Raw genomic sequence first — 18,475 nt, forward strand, 5'->3', positions numbered from 1 at the left:
GATGTCTGGCTCTAGGTGAGTGATCACATCATCGTGATTATCTTGGTCGTGAAGATCTTTTTTGTACAGCTCTTCTGTGTATTCTTGCCACCTCTTCTTAATTTCTTCTGCTTCTGTTAGGTCCATACCATTTCTGTCCTTTATTGAGCCCATTTTTACATGAAATGTTCCCTTGGTATCTTTAATTTTCTTGACGAGATCTCTAGTCTTTCCCATTCTATTGTTTTCCTCTATTTCTTTGCACTGATCTTGAGGAAGGCTATCTATCTCTCCTTGCCAATCTTTGGAACTCTGCATTCAAATAGGTATATCTTTCCTTTTCTCCTTTGCTTTTCCCTTCTCTTCTATTCCCAGCTATTTGTAAGGCCTTCTCAGATAGCCATTTTGCTTTTTTGCATTTCTTTTTCTTGGGGATGGTCTTGATTCCTGTCTCCTGTGCAATGTTACGAACCTCTGTCCATAGTTCATCAGGCACATGTTCAGATTATTAAAAAAGTGGTCATGTATGAATTGTTGTGTATTTTTATGATGTGATAGAGCTAATGCTAGGATTTTTTTAAGAGGCTTATTTAATACACTAGCTTTGCTGTATATGTTCTCTAGCCACTCTATCTCTTTTTCAGATCATATAACCATCACCCCAAGGGACCCACAGTGGGTGGGTGCCTGGTGGCTTGGCTATCTCATAGCAGGAAGCATCACTCTTCTGGCAGCTGTGCCTTTCTGGTGTTTACCAAGGACTCTTCCAAGACCCAGGAGCAGAGAGGACTCCAGTTCCTCCTCTGAGAAATCTAAGTTTATTATGGATGATCACACGGACTACCAAACACCTCCTGGAGAAAAAGCAAAAATCATGGAAATGGCAAGAGGTAAGCCCAATTGTCTTTAGTTGTGAAGCACTTTCCATATTTCTGTTGAAATTTTAGAGGTGATCTATAAACAATACTTCTCTCTCCACTTCATGTGTTCAGAAAAAAAATTTAAGAAACTGTACAGGAAGCAGGGCTTCTCATGTGGCACAGTGGTAAAGAATTTGTCTGCCAATGAAGGGGACGGAGGACATGTCAGAGTTCGATCCCTGGATCAGAAAGCTGCCCTAGAGGCAGAAATGGCAACTCACTCCAGTATTCTTGACTGGGAAATTCCATGGACAGAGGAGCCTGTTGGGCTACAGTCCATAAGCTTGCAAAGAGTTGGATGCAACTGAGCATAGGAAGCAGAAATGAAGATTATTAAAAGTCTTTGCTGCCATCCCCACCCTTATACCTCCTCCGTGTAGACCTTGCAAACAGCCCTCCTGGGAGGGTTGCTCCACATTAGTCTGTGTGGTCAGAAAAGTGAACCTTCAGGGCTTGTGGCCATTTGACAGATAACAGCTACCCATTTGAGAATGCGCACCACTGCATGTGTCCCACCAGTGATCAAAAGAGTGAGTGTAGGGCCAAAGGTCAGACATGTTCTAGTGAATTCCTTTCCTGTGGAAACGGGTGATCATGAGAAAGATTGGTCCCCTTCAACTGGCCCAGCAATATTGACATTTACAGAAAATCTTCAAATTTCTATTTGGCTTGTGTAAAAGGAAAAAGAGAGAATGCCAAAGCTCATTGTATCAATAATTAACTGGAGAAAAGTTTCATATTCTCTTCTCTGCTTCCATGACCCAAGTTCAAAGGAGAGAGACCAGAAAACTCAAGTTTCCGATGTCCAGCCTATGACTTTCAGCTTCATGGGGAGGGAGTTTTCTTATACCTCATGTCTCTTACCACATCAGAGGAATCTCTTCTCATCTGACTGATGCTAATTTATAATCTAGATTTTATGCCTGTGGAAGTTAGCACCTAGGTCTGGATCTGAACCTGGCCACTGGCTTAACATTCAGTTTGTGGGTGTACCACTCTAGAAACGCTCCTGGGAACCAGGACAACAGAACTCAACTGTTCAGCTCTGAGACTATGGCTGCGTCTTCCGCCGAGTGTGACACTGTCTTTAATTACTCCATGCTATTTTTGTCTTATAGATTTTCTGCCATCACTAAAGAGTCTTTTTGGAAATCCAGTGTACTTCTTATATTTGTGTGCAAGCACCGTTCAGTTCAATTCTTTATTTGGCATGGTAACTTACAAACCGAAGTACATTGAGCAACAGTATGGGCAGTCAGCTTCAAAGGCCAACTTTGTTATCGGTATGCTTCTCTGTCCTTCCTGCTTTCCAATAGGTATTATCAACTCTGTGTCTTATTGATCCTTAGTAGTTTTAAAAAGTTGTTCCAATATTTAGACTGAAAATAATTTATGACATTTTAGAAAGTGAGTGAAAAATCTGGCAGAGTAAGATATTTAGAGAGTCTGTGGTACAACTTTGTAGCAAAAATTATTTAGAACAGTGTGTGAGTGACCATGAGCATACCATGTAGACTAAACATGCATTTTGTTAGGAGATTGTTAATACTGGCTATCTGTCTTTCAAGTGTAGCTGAAACCTCATAACAGTACCTCGTCTACCTGAAGAGTTTCTAGCATTACAAAAGGTAAGTATTCAAACAGGTTAGAAGGTATGCATTGCAAAACAAAGTTTGTATTTGCTCAGGATTGAAAGACTTCTCTGACTCCTAACATTTGGGGTTGTTTAAAAAGACTGTGTTTCTAGCACAGCAGAACAACCATTTAAGAGGAAGATATTCAAAGGCAAAGAAAAACATGAAAAGATGAATGAAGAAGAACCAGAATCTCCAAATACATAACCACTGTCCTGCAAGCAACTGTATACTTTAAAACCTGGACTGTGTGCTTAGTTGTTCAGTTGTGTCTGACTCTTTGAGACCTATGGACTGTAGCCCACCAGGCACCTCTGTCCATGGGGATTTTCCAGGCAAGAATACTGGAATGGGTTGCCATGCTCTCCTCCAGGGGATCTTCCCAACCCAGAGATCAAACCCAGCTCTCCCAAATTTCAGGTGGATTCTTTACCAGCTGAGCCAACAGGGATGCCCAAGAATACTGGAATGGGTAGCCTATCCCCTTTCCAGGAGATCTTCCCTACCCAGGAATTGAACTGGGGTCTTCTGCATTGCAGCTGGATTCTTTACCAGTTGAGCTACCAGGGAAGCCCCAAAGTCCATGGAGATGTCATTTAAGGCTTGCAAAGAGTCGGACACAACTGAGCAACTAACATAAGCATGAGATAACTAGGATAATTTCCTCTTCTTATAACTCAGACTTCAATTATTTAATTATTTTGCTTAATTTCTTGAAAATTTTTGATTAAATAAAATAGTAACTAGCAGATGAGATATAACAATACTGACTGTAATTGACAGAAATAATTATCATTCTCAATTTTTGGAGATATTAAGCAAATAAGGAAAAATTAAAATAATCATTTGAGAAAAAATAATTATAATAGAAAGCTTTACTTTGTGGCTAAGCTAGAATAGCAAATTTGGAATTGTAATATTATGATGTGTTCTAGAAATAAGTTACATTAAAAACTTGTGAGGTGATGGAAAACTATCTTAATTTGTGAGGAGGAAAAGCTGTTATTATGTCCAAGAAGGATGGCTAAGTTTACTTGTCTGCACCCAACAGGTATATGAAAGTGTACATTTTTACTTACATTTTTCTCTCTTTATAAAATTCACATCTTAATATTTTGTCTTCTAATATTAGAGTGATGTTGTGAAGGTCCATAATGTAACCAGAACTTTTACTTATCTGGGGAAAATCTCTAAAAATATCCTAAAGTACTAAAGAGCCTCATGATGAGGGTGAAGGAGGAGAGTAAAAAACATAGCTTAAAACTAAATATTAAAAAAAACTAAGAACATGGCATCCAGTCCCATCACTTCACAGCAAATAGGGAAAATGTGGAAACAGTGACACATTTCCTCTTACTGGGCTCTAAAATCACTGCAGATGGTTACTTCAGCCACAAAATTAGAAGATGATAACTTCTTGGCAGGAAAGCTATGACAAACCTATACAGTGTGTTAAAATGCAAAGGCATCACTTTGCCAACAAAGGTCCGTACCATCAAGGCTATGGTCTTTCCAGTAGTCACGTAGGAATGTGAGAGCTGGACAATAAAGAAGGAAGACCGCCAAAGAAATAATGCTTTTGAACTGTGGTGCTGGAGAAGACTCTTGAGAGTCTCTTGGAGAGCAAGGAGATCAAACCAGCCAATCTTAAAGGAAATCAATCCTGAATATTCTTTAGAAGGACTGATGCTGAACCTCCAAAGCTTTAGCCACCTGATGCAAACAACTGACTCATTAGGAAAGACCCTGATGCTGAGAAAGATTGAAGACAGAAGGAAAGAGGGTGACAGAGAACAAAATGGTTGAATGGCATCACCAATTCATCAGAGATGAACTTGGGCAAACTCTGGGAGATGGTAAGGGACAGAGAAGCCTGGCTTGCTGCAGTCCATGGGTCGCAAAGAATCGGACACAACTTGGTGACTGAACAACAACAAGCTCAGCCTGCCTGATATTTGGAAAAATATAAATGTTGAATTCAAGAGAAAATATATAAAATAAATTGAAACAAATTACAGATGCCAGCATAAATTATGGCTAATATTTCCATCTGAAATATTCAGATGGTAAACATTTTAAGAGCAGCACAGTTTATGATGTGAGTGGAAAAAGTGTGCAATGAAGAAATCAGACTGAAATTTCTACCTCATTAAATGGCTCAAAAATACCTAAGATGAAAGAAAAGAAGCTTTGGGAGGTGAGAAGCAATCTCATCTGCTTTTCAGGAACTTTGCCACTAAACTGGCCCTGCATGGATGACGTACAGATCCTAGGGAACTTGAAAGGGAGAACCAAATTGACAATATATCTGAAAAATCCTACTAATCTTTTTTTTAATCATGTTATAATTTAGTCATCCTGAAACTGAGAAAGATATTCTGGAGAAATGGCTTTTATGCACATTTTAATAAAAATCCACCTATGTAAGAAACAAAGGATTGTATCATGAGCATAGTTCTTCCCTTGAAAGTTTGACTGAAGGGTGAGAGGTATGAACAAATAAGCTAATAGGCAATTGTGATAAGTACCAAGGCTGCCTCTAGGACCCCACAAAAGAGCTTCAGACTGAGGGAGAAAGGAGGTTCTGATGACCAAGTCATGCACCCTGGTATCAGATACATCCTCTGGAGGCATGATATGGTTGGCAGAGGATTTGATAGGTGCTCAATTAGGGGAAACCCAGAATACTTTGGTGGAGGAGGAAATGGCAATCCACTCCAACATTCTTACCTGGGAAATCTCAGGAACAGAGGAGCCTAGTGGACTGCAGTCAATGGGGTCACAAAGAGTCAGACACAACTGATCGTGCATGCATGCAGAGTACTCTAGATGAACAAGCATAACCTTGGAGTCAGAATTATCTGGGAGATGATGCTATATGAATTAAGAGCAAAAGGATAGGGAGGTGTTTAAAGAACACATGAGAACAGGGATGGAGATTGGGGAGGACACTGTGTCAAAGATAGCAAGTATTCTTGAGCAGAGAGACCTACAAGCAAGAGAACACATTAAATCCTCTGCAAGTTTCAAGAGAACACAACCTCTAAAAAAGAGGTCAGTCTAGAGAGGATATTCCTGATTATTAACAATCTGTTCTGAGGGAGAAATATCCCTAGAGTTCCTTTATTCTCAGGCTATTCTAAGCCAGATGGAGTGCTGGGAAGTCAGTGGAATTTAGCACAACATGTTGCTCAGGCCAAAGAGTGTGTTTTGTACCATTGCTTCTGATGTCCCAGGCAGGATGGGTACTTTACAAAATAAATTTCTTTTTTATTAAAGTATAGTTGATTTTTAATATTGTGTTAGTTTCAGAGATTCTACAGCACAGAGATTCAGTTATACATTATATATATATATATATATATATTCTTCAGATTCTCTTTCCCTATAGGTTATTATAAAATATTGAATATAGTTCCCTATGCTATACACTAGGTCCTTGATTATCTATTTTATATATAGGAGTACGTATATGTTAATCCCAATCTCCTAATTTACCCCTCCCCCACTTTCTTTTTCCCTTTGGTAACCATAAATTTGTTTATATGTCTGTGAGCTTGTTTTGGAAATAAATTCATTTGTATATTTTTTTTAATTCCACATACAAGTGGCATTGAATGATATTTATCTTTCTCTGTCTGGCTTACTTCATTTAGTGTGATAATCTCTAGGTCCATCCATGTTGCTGCAAATGGCGTTATTTTGTTCTTTTTGATGGTTGAGTAATAGTATTTCATTTCATTCATGAATAATTTTACTTCATTCATGAGTAATAGTATTTCATGCCAGGAGAAATATCAATAATCTCAGATATGCAGATGACACCACCTTTATGGCAGAAAGTGAAGAGGAACTAAAGAGCCTCTTGATGAAAGTGAAAGAGGAGAGTGAAAAACTTGGCTTAAAGCTCAACATTCAGAAAACTAAGATCATGTCATCCAGTCCCATCACTTCAAGGCAAATAGATGGGAAAACAGTGGAAACAATGGCTGATTTTATTTTGGGGGCTCCAAAATCACTACAGATGGTGATTGCAGCCATGAAATTAAAAGACACTTACTCCTTGGAAGGAAAGTTATGACCAACCTAGACAGCATATTAAAAAGCAGAGACATTACTTTGTCACCAAAGGTCCATCTAGTCAAGGCTATGGTTTTTCCAGTAGTCATGTATGGATGTGAGAGTTGGACTATAAAGAAAGCTGAGCGCAGAATTGATGCTTTTGAACTGTGGTGTTGGAGAAGACTCTTGAGAGTCCCTTGGACTGCAAGGAGATCCAACCAGCCCATCCTAAAGGAGATCAATCCTGGGTGTTCATTGGAAGGACTGATGTTGAAGCTGAAACTCCAATACTTTGGCCACCTGATGTGAAGAGCTGACTCATTTGAAAAGCCCCTAATGCTGGGAAAGATTGAAGGCAGGAGGAGAAGGGGACGACAGAGGATGAGATGGTTGTATGACATCACCGACACAATAGACATGGGCTTGGGTGGACTCTGGGAGTTGGTGATGGACAGGGAGGCCTGGCGTGCTGCAATTCATGGGGTCACAAAGAGTCAGACATGACTGAGTGACTGAACTGAACTGAATAGTATTTCATGGATTTTTTCTGTGTGTGTGTACCTATGTATGTGTGTATATATATATATTTTATATCACATCTTTATATATTTATCCATTGATAGACAATTAGCTTGCTTCCATTTCTTGGCCATTGTAAATGGTGCTACAATGTATACTGGGGAGCAATGTATCTTTTAAAATCATGGTTTTCTCAGGATATATGCCCAGGAGTAGGATTTCAGGATCATATGGTAGATCTATTTTTAGATTTTAAGGAACCTATATATTTCTCCATCTGCCAGTTCACATTCTCACCAACAGGGTAGGAGAGGTCCCTTCTCTCCACACCCCACTCCCCAGCATTTGTTATTTGATAATGGTCATTCTGACCAGTGTGAGGTGATACCTCATAGGAGTTTTGATTTTCATTTCTCTAGTAGTTAGTGATGTGGAGCATATTTTCATGTGCTTTTTGGTCATCTGTATGTCTTCTTTAGAGAAATGTCTATTTAGACCTTCTGCTCATTTTTTGATTGGGTTGTTTAGAGTTTGTTTTTTCTTTTTAATATTGAGCTGTATGAGCTGCTTGTCATAAAAAGTAAAGTGAAACTAGCTCAGTCGTGTCTGACTCTTTGCGATCCATGGAATTCTCCAGGCCAGAATACTGGAGTGGGTAGCCTTTCCCTTCTCCAGGTGATCTTCCCAACCCAGGGATCAAACCCAGGTCTCCTACATTGCAGGTAGAGTCTTTACCAGCTGAGCTACAGGTGAAGCCCATTTGTCATAAGAAAGAATGAAATTTTGCCATTTGCAGCCATGTAGATGGACTTGGAGGACATCATGCTAAAAAAGTGAAACCAGACAGAAAGACAAATATTGTATGAGATCACTTATCTGTGGAATCTAAAATATATAACAAACTAGTGAATAAAATAAAAAAGCAGCAGACTCACAGATACAGAGAACCAACCCGTGGTTACCAGTGGGGAGAGGGAAGAGGGTAGGAGCAATATAGAGATGCTGCTGCTGCTGCTGCTGCTGAGTCGCTTCAGTCGTGTCCGACTCTGTGCGACCCCATAGACGGCAGCCCACCAGGCTCCTCTGTCCCTGGGATTCTCCAGGCAAGAACACTGGAGTGGGTTGCCATTTCCTTCTCCAATGCATGAAAGTGAAAAGTGAAAGTGAAGTTGCTCAGTCGTGTCCGACTCTTAGTGACCCCATGGACTGTAGACTTCCAGGCTCCTCTCTCCATGGGATTCTCCAGGCAAGAGTACTGGAGTGGGGTGCCATTGCCTTCTCCAAATAGAGAGATAAGGGATTTAAAAAAGGGGGGATTATTATGGGATTATCTAAAATCACATTGTGTGAACCTTTCAAAAACTGTAAAGCACTATTGAATTTAAATACTTTTTAATTCAAATAAATAAACTTTCAAGTTAAAATCATCAACATCATCATCAGCCATTGCCTCTTAACTGATGTTCAGCTCTCCAGGAGCCCAGTGCACTATCTCTGCCATTTGCACACCCACAAACCTCAGTTCAGCTGAAGAAGCAAAAATGAACATCTCTTCTTTTTTCAGTTTCACTAATTTCATGATCATGCCCTCTTCAAGGTGGGTTAATTTCTAATGTGATCAGTTTAATGCTAACAATGCATAGTCATTAAGAGATAAAACAAAATCCTTTTAAAAATCATCTATCAATACATGATGAAAACACTTTTTAAAATAATATAATAGCTAACCAAGTATCAGTATATATTTGATGTTTTAGACTCTATGAAACTTAGTTAAGTGACTAGATATATAAATCAGAAAAGAAAGAAAGGAAAGGAAGAAGGGAAGTTACTTTGCATCTATTCTTAATTTTTTAACACAAATTTCAATGTGAGTCAGAAAAGGATACTTGTAATTATTGTTTACCTCAGCAGATGCTGGCCAAGGTTATACAAACTTCAGCCCTTTTATTACATGAAAGAAATGTGTTATCTCAAAATCTCAAGATACATCAGTATTTGATGAGTAGACAATATGAGAAATAGATTCTAATTCACAGAGAAGTTTAGCATTGGGTACCTGATTACCTTTCCCTACAGTTATTTACCAATTCACAGTCCAACCAAAGAGCCTCTTTCTCCATCTTTCCTAACACAGAGGTGTTCCACTTCCCCCAACCCCAACATTTTCATCTTTGGCTCATAGATGGAAATGTTCATAATAACCTAATTGAATGATGTTTTGTGCCAGATACTAAGCTAAAACTTTTCATGCCATTTAATCACTTTAAGGACACTATTATTAATTCCATATTATATGTGAGGAGTCCATTTTAGAGAAGCTCAGGAATTACTTGCAGTTGCACAGCTATTTAGGTTATGGAACTGAGATTCAAAGCCACAGAGCTGGGTCTTTGGGATCCAAACGTTTAATCACTTTGTTGAACTTCTTCCTAGTATTGCTTTTTAAGTCACACTTATTTGACTACTAGTGAGATTAAACATCTATTTATGAAGAATTCTATCTCCCAAATCCCCTTGAAGGAGAGTCAGTTTAACATCGTTATTGAAAGCATTTAACTTGATAACAGCCTTCCTGGATTCATATCTGGCTTTTCCACCTACTAACCATAAGCATGAATAAACTGCTCTCTGAAATGAAGATAACATATGCCTATATTCTAAGGTTGTGGTGAAGGGTAGATGTGATAGATAATATATCAAATGCTTAACTAAGTGACTGGTATACTGTAAGCAAATAAAAAAGAATATGAAAGGTGCCTAATAATATGTTGTTATTGTTCATGCTGTATCAAACTAAAAGGCTTGGCAATAAAAGCAAATTTTGTTGGGGTCAGAAAATAGAACCAGGACTGTTTTTGTGCTTGTTTGTTTATTCCTTACAGTCTATATGCCTATTATTCTTTCATTCACAACCTTAAAAAACATTATAATCATCTAATTGCCACCTAATTGCACCTGTTATACCTGGGATTAAGCCAAAAAGACTAGATTCTTTGACTGATTTGGTGTTTATTGATTTCAAACCCTATGCTAGACATTGTGATAGGCAGAAACCTGGGACTCTCAGCTGTGTTATCATTAACATGAAACCTACATGTTAGTGGCTGAATAGTTCTGTAAACTTAAATTGACCAAGTAGTCTAATAATAAGTTAAAAACTATTATTACACAGTTTCATACAATCCCTTAGAAAGTTTGGGTGAATGTACTCAGATTTCTTTTAGAGGTTCACAAATGTGACACATTTTTCTTTTTCCTCAGGGCTCATCAACATTCCTGCAGTGGCCCTTGGAATATTCTCTGGGGGAATAATTATGAAAAAATTCAGAGTCAGTATTCGTGGTGCTGCAAAACTTTACTTGGGATCATCGGTCCTTGGGTATCTCCTATTCCTTTCCCTGTTTGTGCTGGGCTGTGAAAATTCTGATGTGGCAGGATTAACTATCTCCTACCAAGGGTATGTTTACTCGTTAAGTAATTAGAGGAGATCAGTTTGTTTAATCAAATTAACTATTATGTTTCAAAATAAGATAATTAAATTATTAAGAATCATACCTATGAAAAGGAATTATTGTTTTATTGTGGAAGAATGGACAATGCTTATGACGTGGAAGCTGTTATTGTCACCAAAATCTGTAATTTCCTTTGAATCTGAAAGTGGAAGCAAATATTAAAAAATACCAAATCCACATCTTTCTTTAGGGAAGCAACCTGATAGTAGAAAATACAGACCTTGAATTTTGCTTCTCTATTCTTAGTGAAGTGATACTGTATGAGTTATTTAATCTAGCCTCAATGTTAGTATTTTAAAAACAGAAATAATAACTGCCTTTTAAGGTTTTGTAAGGCAAGATAATACACATGAAAGGGATTAGCACTTACCCAGCACAAAATTGAAGTGCCATTCTTGGAAACAATTGTAGTTTTTTTTTTTTCTTTGAACACCTAGATACCTAGAAAACTGGAATGGTTTCTATGCTACACTTTATAGTCTTTGTCATTCAAGTCAAGGGAAATTGAAGGAGAAAATGGCTATCCCTCAACCCGGTGATGAACATGCAGCTCTTTGCAGTTGATCACAGGAGTATTTACTAATGCTTTTAGATTTATGCCATTCTGTGGGGTGGTAGCGATTAGATTTCTTAGTTTCCAGGGTCTAAAGGCTAGAAAAGAAACTGCTTCATCCTTCCCCTTCAAGAGTCCTCGCTGTCACTCCGTCTCTGCACCTGAGTTCCCAGAGAGAGTTCTTTTCATCCTCCTACCTATCTATACATCATTTGTTAAAAAAAAAAAAAAAAATTAAGCTGCTACAGGTTGCCAAGCCAGCCTCCCTGATTTTATCTGCCTGGGTGCCTAAAACTCTACCTGTTGGCTCAAAGGTCAAGCATCCTGATAATATATTCTATTTCCTGATGATTCAGTTGCTTCTTGCTCACTGCTTGCTCTCCAGCCTCTTTCCACATTTATCTGTCTGGTGTTCATGTTCCAACACCTTCATTAACCTAGATTCTCCTGTTGTTACATACATACTCAGTCATGTCTGACTCTTTGCAACCTCATGGACTACAGCCCACCTGGCTCCTCAGTCCTTGGGACTTTCCTGGCAAGAATACTGAAATGAGTTGCCATTTCCTCCTCCAGGGGATCTTCCCAACTCGGGGATTGAACCCACATGTCTTGCATTGCAAGCAGATTCTATATCACTGAGCCACAAGGGAAGCCCACATCAATTATACTTTTTGTCCTCTAAAGTGTTCAGAAAAATTAGTGAATGCAAAGGTCATATAACATTGCTTCTGGGAGTTGTCACAGCAACAGTTAGACTTAACAGAGTGTATGTTGCCTTGGTAACATTGAACAATATAGATCAAGAATGTTAGTTATAAACAGGAATTGCAAGAAGATTCTGGAGAGAGTAGAAGTCCTGTGTCATGTTTTCCTATCCCTAAGATCCTCATAGTGGATGAACTTTATATTTTGCAATTTAGAAAACACCTTACCTTTTTATCAACTCACTTCTATCTTAAGGTGCCCTTATGAAGTTTGGTACCCTCATTTTAAGAACTGAGATTAGAAAGGTCAGTTAACTTCCTTCCAGTACAATGTTTTTTTCTATTGCATTGTGCTATCTCTAAGCCAAAAGCAAATACAGAAGTAAACAACAGACAAATTTTGAGATTTACATTAAAAGTATACTCAGATGATAATAAGATTCAATAGTTTTAAACAAACAAAAAGTTTCATTGAGTACTAGGTCCCTGAAAGCAGTTCACCTTGAAATACTATAAGTACAGTGTAATAATGCTGCTACTGCTGCTGCTAAGTCACTTCAGTTGTGTCTGACTCTGTGCGACCCCACAGATGGCAGCCCACCACGCTCCCGCGTCCCTGGGATTCTCCAGGCAAGAACACTGGAGTGGGTTGCCATTTCCTTCTCCAATGCGTGAAAGTGAAGTCGCTCAATCGAGTCCAACTCTTCACTATCATTGTTTAAAACTCCTCTTTTGAAATTGCTTTCCATATTTTTAAGAATATTCTCAACAATGGCAAAGATTTAACCTCCAAGAGTAGCTTTGTTATTGGAAGCAACCAAAGAAAAGGCGACATCACTGGAGAAATCTCTCCCCTCCCACCACAACTATTTTGAAAGAAAAATCTCATAAATATAAACTTTCGGGCATATTTGATAAAGCTAATAAGTAAAATTTTAAATGATGACTCTACTGTCAACACATCTTTCAGGAAACATATATGCAATTAATTTCTGCTTCAAGATTATCCTAAGTGATAAATTTAATGTTACCTTCAGCAATATAAAAGAATTGACTATATAAAATAAACATGCTCTCCAGGGTTTATCCAGAGTTTCTTTGTTCCACAATGTTGGTTTGATTCCAGACATTCATTCAGGATCAATACAGAGAAGCTTTAGATATGATAGTGCAAGAAGTTTCTCTTCTGCAATGATGAGAATTAAGTCTGATGCCAAGACAAGAGCTTAGAATCCAGAGGCCTGGAAGGGTTTGTCACTGACAAACATTGTGAATTTGAGCAAGTTATCTGCCTACTTTGGCCCTGAATTTCCTGATTTTCCCAATGAGAACTTAACCTAGATCATCCCCACTGTTCTTTTGGCTCTAATCTTCTATAATCTTGGCTCTACAGTATCCATAGTGGCCTGATTCTAAGCTTTCAAAGACACACATTTGTACTTTCAGAAACAGCAAAACAGTCTCAGTTAAAACTTCATGCCTTAGAGAAGAGAATAAGATAAAATATCCCTGGGTGACTTCTTAGGAGGCCTAGTTAAAATAGCCTCTCATTCTGCTAGAAGAAATCTCAAAAGTCTTTTGTCTTTACATTTGGGGTGACCAAATCCATAGTAGTTCTACAAGATGGAATATTGTATAAGAGTTTGTTATTATATTGATACATAGTAAGAGAAATGTCATAAATTGCTCTTGAAGTTTATTCTGTTTTTCTATTTTGATAGTTTTTTCCAAATGCATCATAATATAGAAAAACACTGTGACATTCTAGAGTCAGTAGATGTTAGTAAAACCCATCAGCCAAGACAAGGATATCATGTAAAGTGGTAAACCTCTAAAGGTAATTATCAAAAGAAAGCTGTCTTAAGAGTGAATTCACATTTAATGATGAGAAGCTGGTATTTCTGATGACAATTGTGTTCCCCTCAGGCAAAATTTGTTGGCATTGCCATTTACGTACCCAAGAACATTGATTTTTGAAAATATTAGGGTACTGCTTACTAAGAGGTAACATTTTATATCATTACATTTTTTTTTCCAGAACCAAACCTATCTCTTATCATGAACGAGCTCTCTTTTCAGATTGCAACTCAAGATGCAAATGTTCAGAGACAAAATGGGAACCCATATGTGGTGAGAATGGAATCACGTATGCATCGGCTTGTCTTGCTGGTTGTCAAACCTCCACCAGGAGTGGAAAGACTACTGTAAGAAACCTCCTCTAAAGTGTGTGCCCCTAGGCATGCAACAGTGCTTAACTATGCAACCCTATGTGGGCTCAGGGACCAACCTAGGAGCAGACCACATTGATAGAATCCATGGTGTTTACTCTGCCTTTGTTCTTTTGTGTGGTGACAGGAAATGAAAGCATCACTAGTAGAATTACAGTTGTTGGAAGAATTGGGGTTAGAATGAGAATAATGAAACAGGCTGCAGGAAATTTGTAATTATGTAATCTAGTTCTCTTATTTTACTAGTAAGGAATATTAGCCTCAAATGAGAAAGTCTCAGTCATAAGATCATTTAATAGCATCTGCCTTGGGCTCCATCTCTCCTGATCCCATGACCAGTGGTCCTTGGAGGTTTTGAAGGACAGGACAAATAGAGGCCAGTATAAGGAAGTTTAGCCCAAAAGGTCTAGACCGAGGGGTCAGAGATCCAGAGGAGGCTGATGGTTGTGAGATAGCTCTGCCTGAGATATCAAGCCAATTTGTGTAATGATGAAGAGTAGATGGCTGGAATCAAGGATTCCTATAGAATGTAAGAGGAAGACAGGGTTGGAAATATAGGTAGGAAACCAGTTGTAAAGAGTGTCATGTACTTCAATTAAGAGTACTATGTACTTCATTAACAGATTCATTCTTCTAATCACACCTTTACAGCCCTGTCCCTAACAGACTCTTTCTTATACAGTGGTCAGATGGCTTTCTGCTTGTGACTGATGAAATCTACCTATATTTGACAGCCCCAGACAGCTTAAAATTAAACCACACATATATTTATGTATTCTTATCCACTAGATTAAGAACACTTGGGCGACCACTCTATAGACAGTCTCATGCTTGTTGATTTTCCATTTCCTGTTATTTTGACATTTTATTCAGAGAAGAATGGATTGGTCTCTAGCAACACTGATATTAAGACCACCCACCCATCTGAAATCTGAGCTTTAACTTTTCCTTTCTTTTCTTCCTTCTTGTCTTTCCTCCACCCAACCTCCAATTTTGGCCACTATACTCTTTGGCCTAAACCACTTGAAGGATTTTCTTTTCTTTTACTTTGGATTTGCTTTTTTTTTTTTAATTGAAGTATAATTGATTTTCAATGTTGTGTTAATTACTGCTATACAGCAAAGTGATTCAGTTATATATACATTCTTAAAATAGTTTTCCATATGATTTATCATAGGATATGAATATAGTTCTCTGTGCTATACAGTAGGACCTTCTTGTTTATCCACTCTATATATAAAAACTTACATCTGCTAACCCCAGCCCCTACTCTATCCCTTCCCCAGCACCCTCCTCCCTTGGCAACCGCCAATCTGTTCTCAATGTCCATGTTTCTGCTTCATAGATCGTTGCATTTGTGTCATATTTTAGATTCCACATGTATGTGGTAACATATAGTACTTTTCTTTCTGTTTCTGACTTACTTCACATTGTGTAATAATCTCTAGTTGCACTGAAAGGTCTTTCTTAACCAGAGCTTCCATTTATTGAAAATGTTGCATGCCAGGGACTAAGGGAAGTGCTTTAAAAATATATTTAGACATCATAATACTCAAGTGATTGGGTATTATTTTACTTATTTTGCTCTTGTGAGAATTGAAGCATTAAGATATAAGGGATCTGCCTAAACGTATGTATCCAGTGAGAGGCAAAGTCAAGATTCAAAAGCTTCTTACCAGACACTCAAAACAAAATCAAAAATCTTATGTTGCTATTCCTCTTCAAAAAGGAAATGTCACTTTTATTTCATTTTTTAAAATTCACAAAGTCTTTTGTAATTAAAAAAAAATGACAACTCATTACATGTACTCATTCACACATGAAACTTACAGAAATAAACTGATGAGGGATTATGAAAGTTGCCTCTTTATCCAAGATTTAGTTGGGTTTTACTTATCAAGGTTTTTCTTTCCTTCTCATAATCACTGTATATTCTTTCATATCTTCAAACTGTGCCCATTTATTTAACAAATTTTTACTAAGCACTTAAATTGAGGGCCTATTTTTAAGCCTACATGTACAATGATAACAAAGCAAAGAGTTTCTGCCAGAAGTTACATTCTAGTGGGGATAAGTAGTTTAGAATTAAATGGTTATATAATATCCTGATAAAAAGTAATAAATGCTGTGAGGAAAACAAGTTAGAACAACAGTGTGGAGAGATGGAGGTACTGTTTTGAATGGGTGGTTTTGAAAGCTCTCTCTAAGGAACTATCTGAGAAGAGACCTGAAGAGTATGTGCCAACCATCTAACTCCCTAGAAAAATTACCTAACAGAGAAAGCAGGAAGACCATGAGGCCTGACTGGACTCACCACGTTTGAGGGCTGGCATGGGTCCCCTGAGAACTCGTGAAGTAGAGGGAGAAGGGGAAGATCACAGAGCAATGAGATCAGAGTGGGATTGAGGAGATGCATCGTGGATAGTGTGGAAGCCACTCTAAGGACATGGGATTTTATCCAAGTCCAATGAGAGGCCATTGGAAAGTTGAGAATAGTGATGCAATCTGACTGCCATTTTTTAAAGGCTCATTGGGTTATTGCAGAAAAGAGACCAGAGCCAGGTAAGAGTAGAAACAGGTCAAGCACAAAGAGACCATGGTGGCTTAGATTTAGATGTGGTAGGGAAGAAGGTAAGATAGCGTTGGATTTGGTGAGATTTGCTTAGACATGGTTCTGTAGGATCAATAGTTTGTAGACCATCTGCTCTTTGGGTACTGAAATGTTTTCTATCTTGATTTCACTTTGCTTGATACAGTCTAACACAGAAAAATAAAAATTTCCCCACTGTTTGTCTTATAAATGTATACTATAAAATCATTTAAAATAAATATATGTCTTTAATGTTACATACTATTTACCTCAATAATTGGATTTTTCCCTACTGTGTTACAGATATTTAATAATTGTTCCTGTGTGGGACTTGCAAAATCAGGAAATTCCTCAGGCATGGTGGGCAGATGTCAAAAAGATAATGGATGTGCCAAAATGTTTCTGTATTTCCTCATAATTGCAGTCATCACATCCTATACTTTGTCTGTAGGCGGGATACCTGGATACATATTGCTTCTGAGGTGAACCTTGAATCTCCCTGCCCCAATTTTAATAGAAGACACACCATCACCATCTACAGCAGTGACTTCCAACTCTGCTCTGTGGAGTCATTGTGATTCATTACACCACTCTCAGGAAACTTGTTCCACTTTTATGCTTTTTTCCCTTTGGGTTTTTATTCAAAAATGTGGTTAGATAGAAATTTTTTCTATTGTAATATAATTTATGCTTGAACATTTTTTTATTGGCTCTCCTCTCACAAATTGATGCAATATACACATAAATTCAAATGTTAAAATACTAGTTTTGTAACGAGTATTCTCGGTGGTAAAAGTTTCCTCCCCATTGAATTAGTTTTGCAATTATTACTGTTATACAACTGATCAAAATAACCTAAAGATACTACAAATTTCGATGAAATTGTTAAACATGAAAAGTCACCATTTATTGTAAATCAGTCTTTTATGAGATGGATTAGGTGACAGAAATTAATTCATACATCAAAGGATTATTTTTTCTAAATGAAGCTAATCAAAATAGCATATATATTTTTAATTTCCCACAGCTTATATTATAGCAATTGATTAGGAATATTTATGTAAAATAAGACCAAACATCCACAAATCTGTTTTCATAAAGGGGTTTTTAAAAAATTATTTATTAGTTATTAAATTTGGGGGCTGTGGCACAAGGCATGCAAGATCTTAGTTCCTCAAACATGCATCCCCTTCCCTAGATCACCAGGGAGGTCCCTCATAAAAGGATTTAATGGGAACATAAGATCTTGGTGTTTTCAAATGGAAGCATAGGTTTAGTGGCAAAGCATTACACCAGAAGTCTCAGACCGGAATCATTCTCTGCAGGTACCTGTTTCTTCCACATTTTCTTAGGTAGTGCCAAGTAGTCACCTGGGCCTCATGAATAAACAGGTGAACAGAGGAAGAGTTTTCCTCACCACCAGCCCATAAATGAACCACACTTTATTTTGATGCTAGAAAGAAACATGTTTGCTTAAAGGAGAAAAGTTGTAATTTTTTATCATTTTAAAGCAGAGATTAAATATTATGCATGTGAAGAATTTACTACCGTGGTTAACGCTCAGTAGTTATTATATATCCTCATGATTATCGCTATTAAAATCCATCAGTTCAAGCTATGTGTGCGTACAGGGTCACTATGTTGTGTCCAACTTGGACACCTCATGGACTATAGCCTACCAGGCTCCTCTGCCCATGGGAGTTCCAAGGCAAGAATATTGGAATGGGTCGCCACTTCCTTCTCCAGCGGATCTTCCCAAGCCAGGGAT

At 37.9% G+C, this 18,475-nt stretch overlaps 1 protein-coding gene across 2 annotated transcripts in view; it reads left to right on the forward strand.

Annotated features, from left to right (window-relative positions):
- Positions 1-18,475, forward strand: part of SLCO1C1 (solute carrier organic anion transporter family member 1C1) — a 69,619-nt gene that overhangs the window by 38,156 nt on the left and 12,988 nt on the right. For both annotated transcript variants that reach the window (XM_040235299.1, XM_040235300.1), the window contains exons 7-11: positions 624-869; positions 2,018-2,182; positions 10,379-10,574; positions 13,928-14,093; positions 17,011-17,189. In XM_040235299.1, the coding sequence (XP_040091233.1) occupies positions 624-869; positions 2,018-2,182; positions 10,379-10,574; positions 13,928-14,093; positions 17,011-17,189 (952 nt within the window). The remainder of the gene's footprint in view (positions 1-623; positions 870-2,017; positions 2,183-10,378; positions 10,575-13,927; positions 14,094-17,010; positions 17,190-18,475) is intronic.

This window comes from Oryx dammah, unplaced genomic scaffold (assembly GCF_014754425.2).
Source record: "Oryx dammah isolate SB20612 unplaced genomic scaffold, SCBI_Odam_1.1 HiC_scaffold_29, whole genome shotgun sequence".
NCBI classification, from domain to species: Eukaryota; Metazoa; Chordata; class Mammalia; order Artiodactyla; family Bovidae; genus Oryx; species Oryx dammah.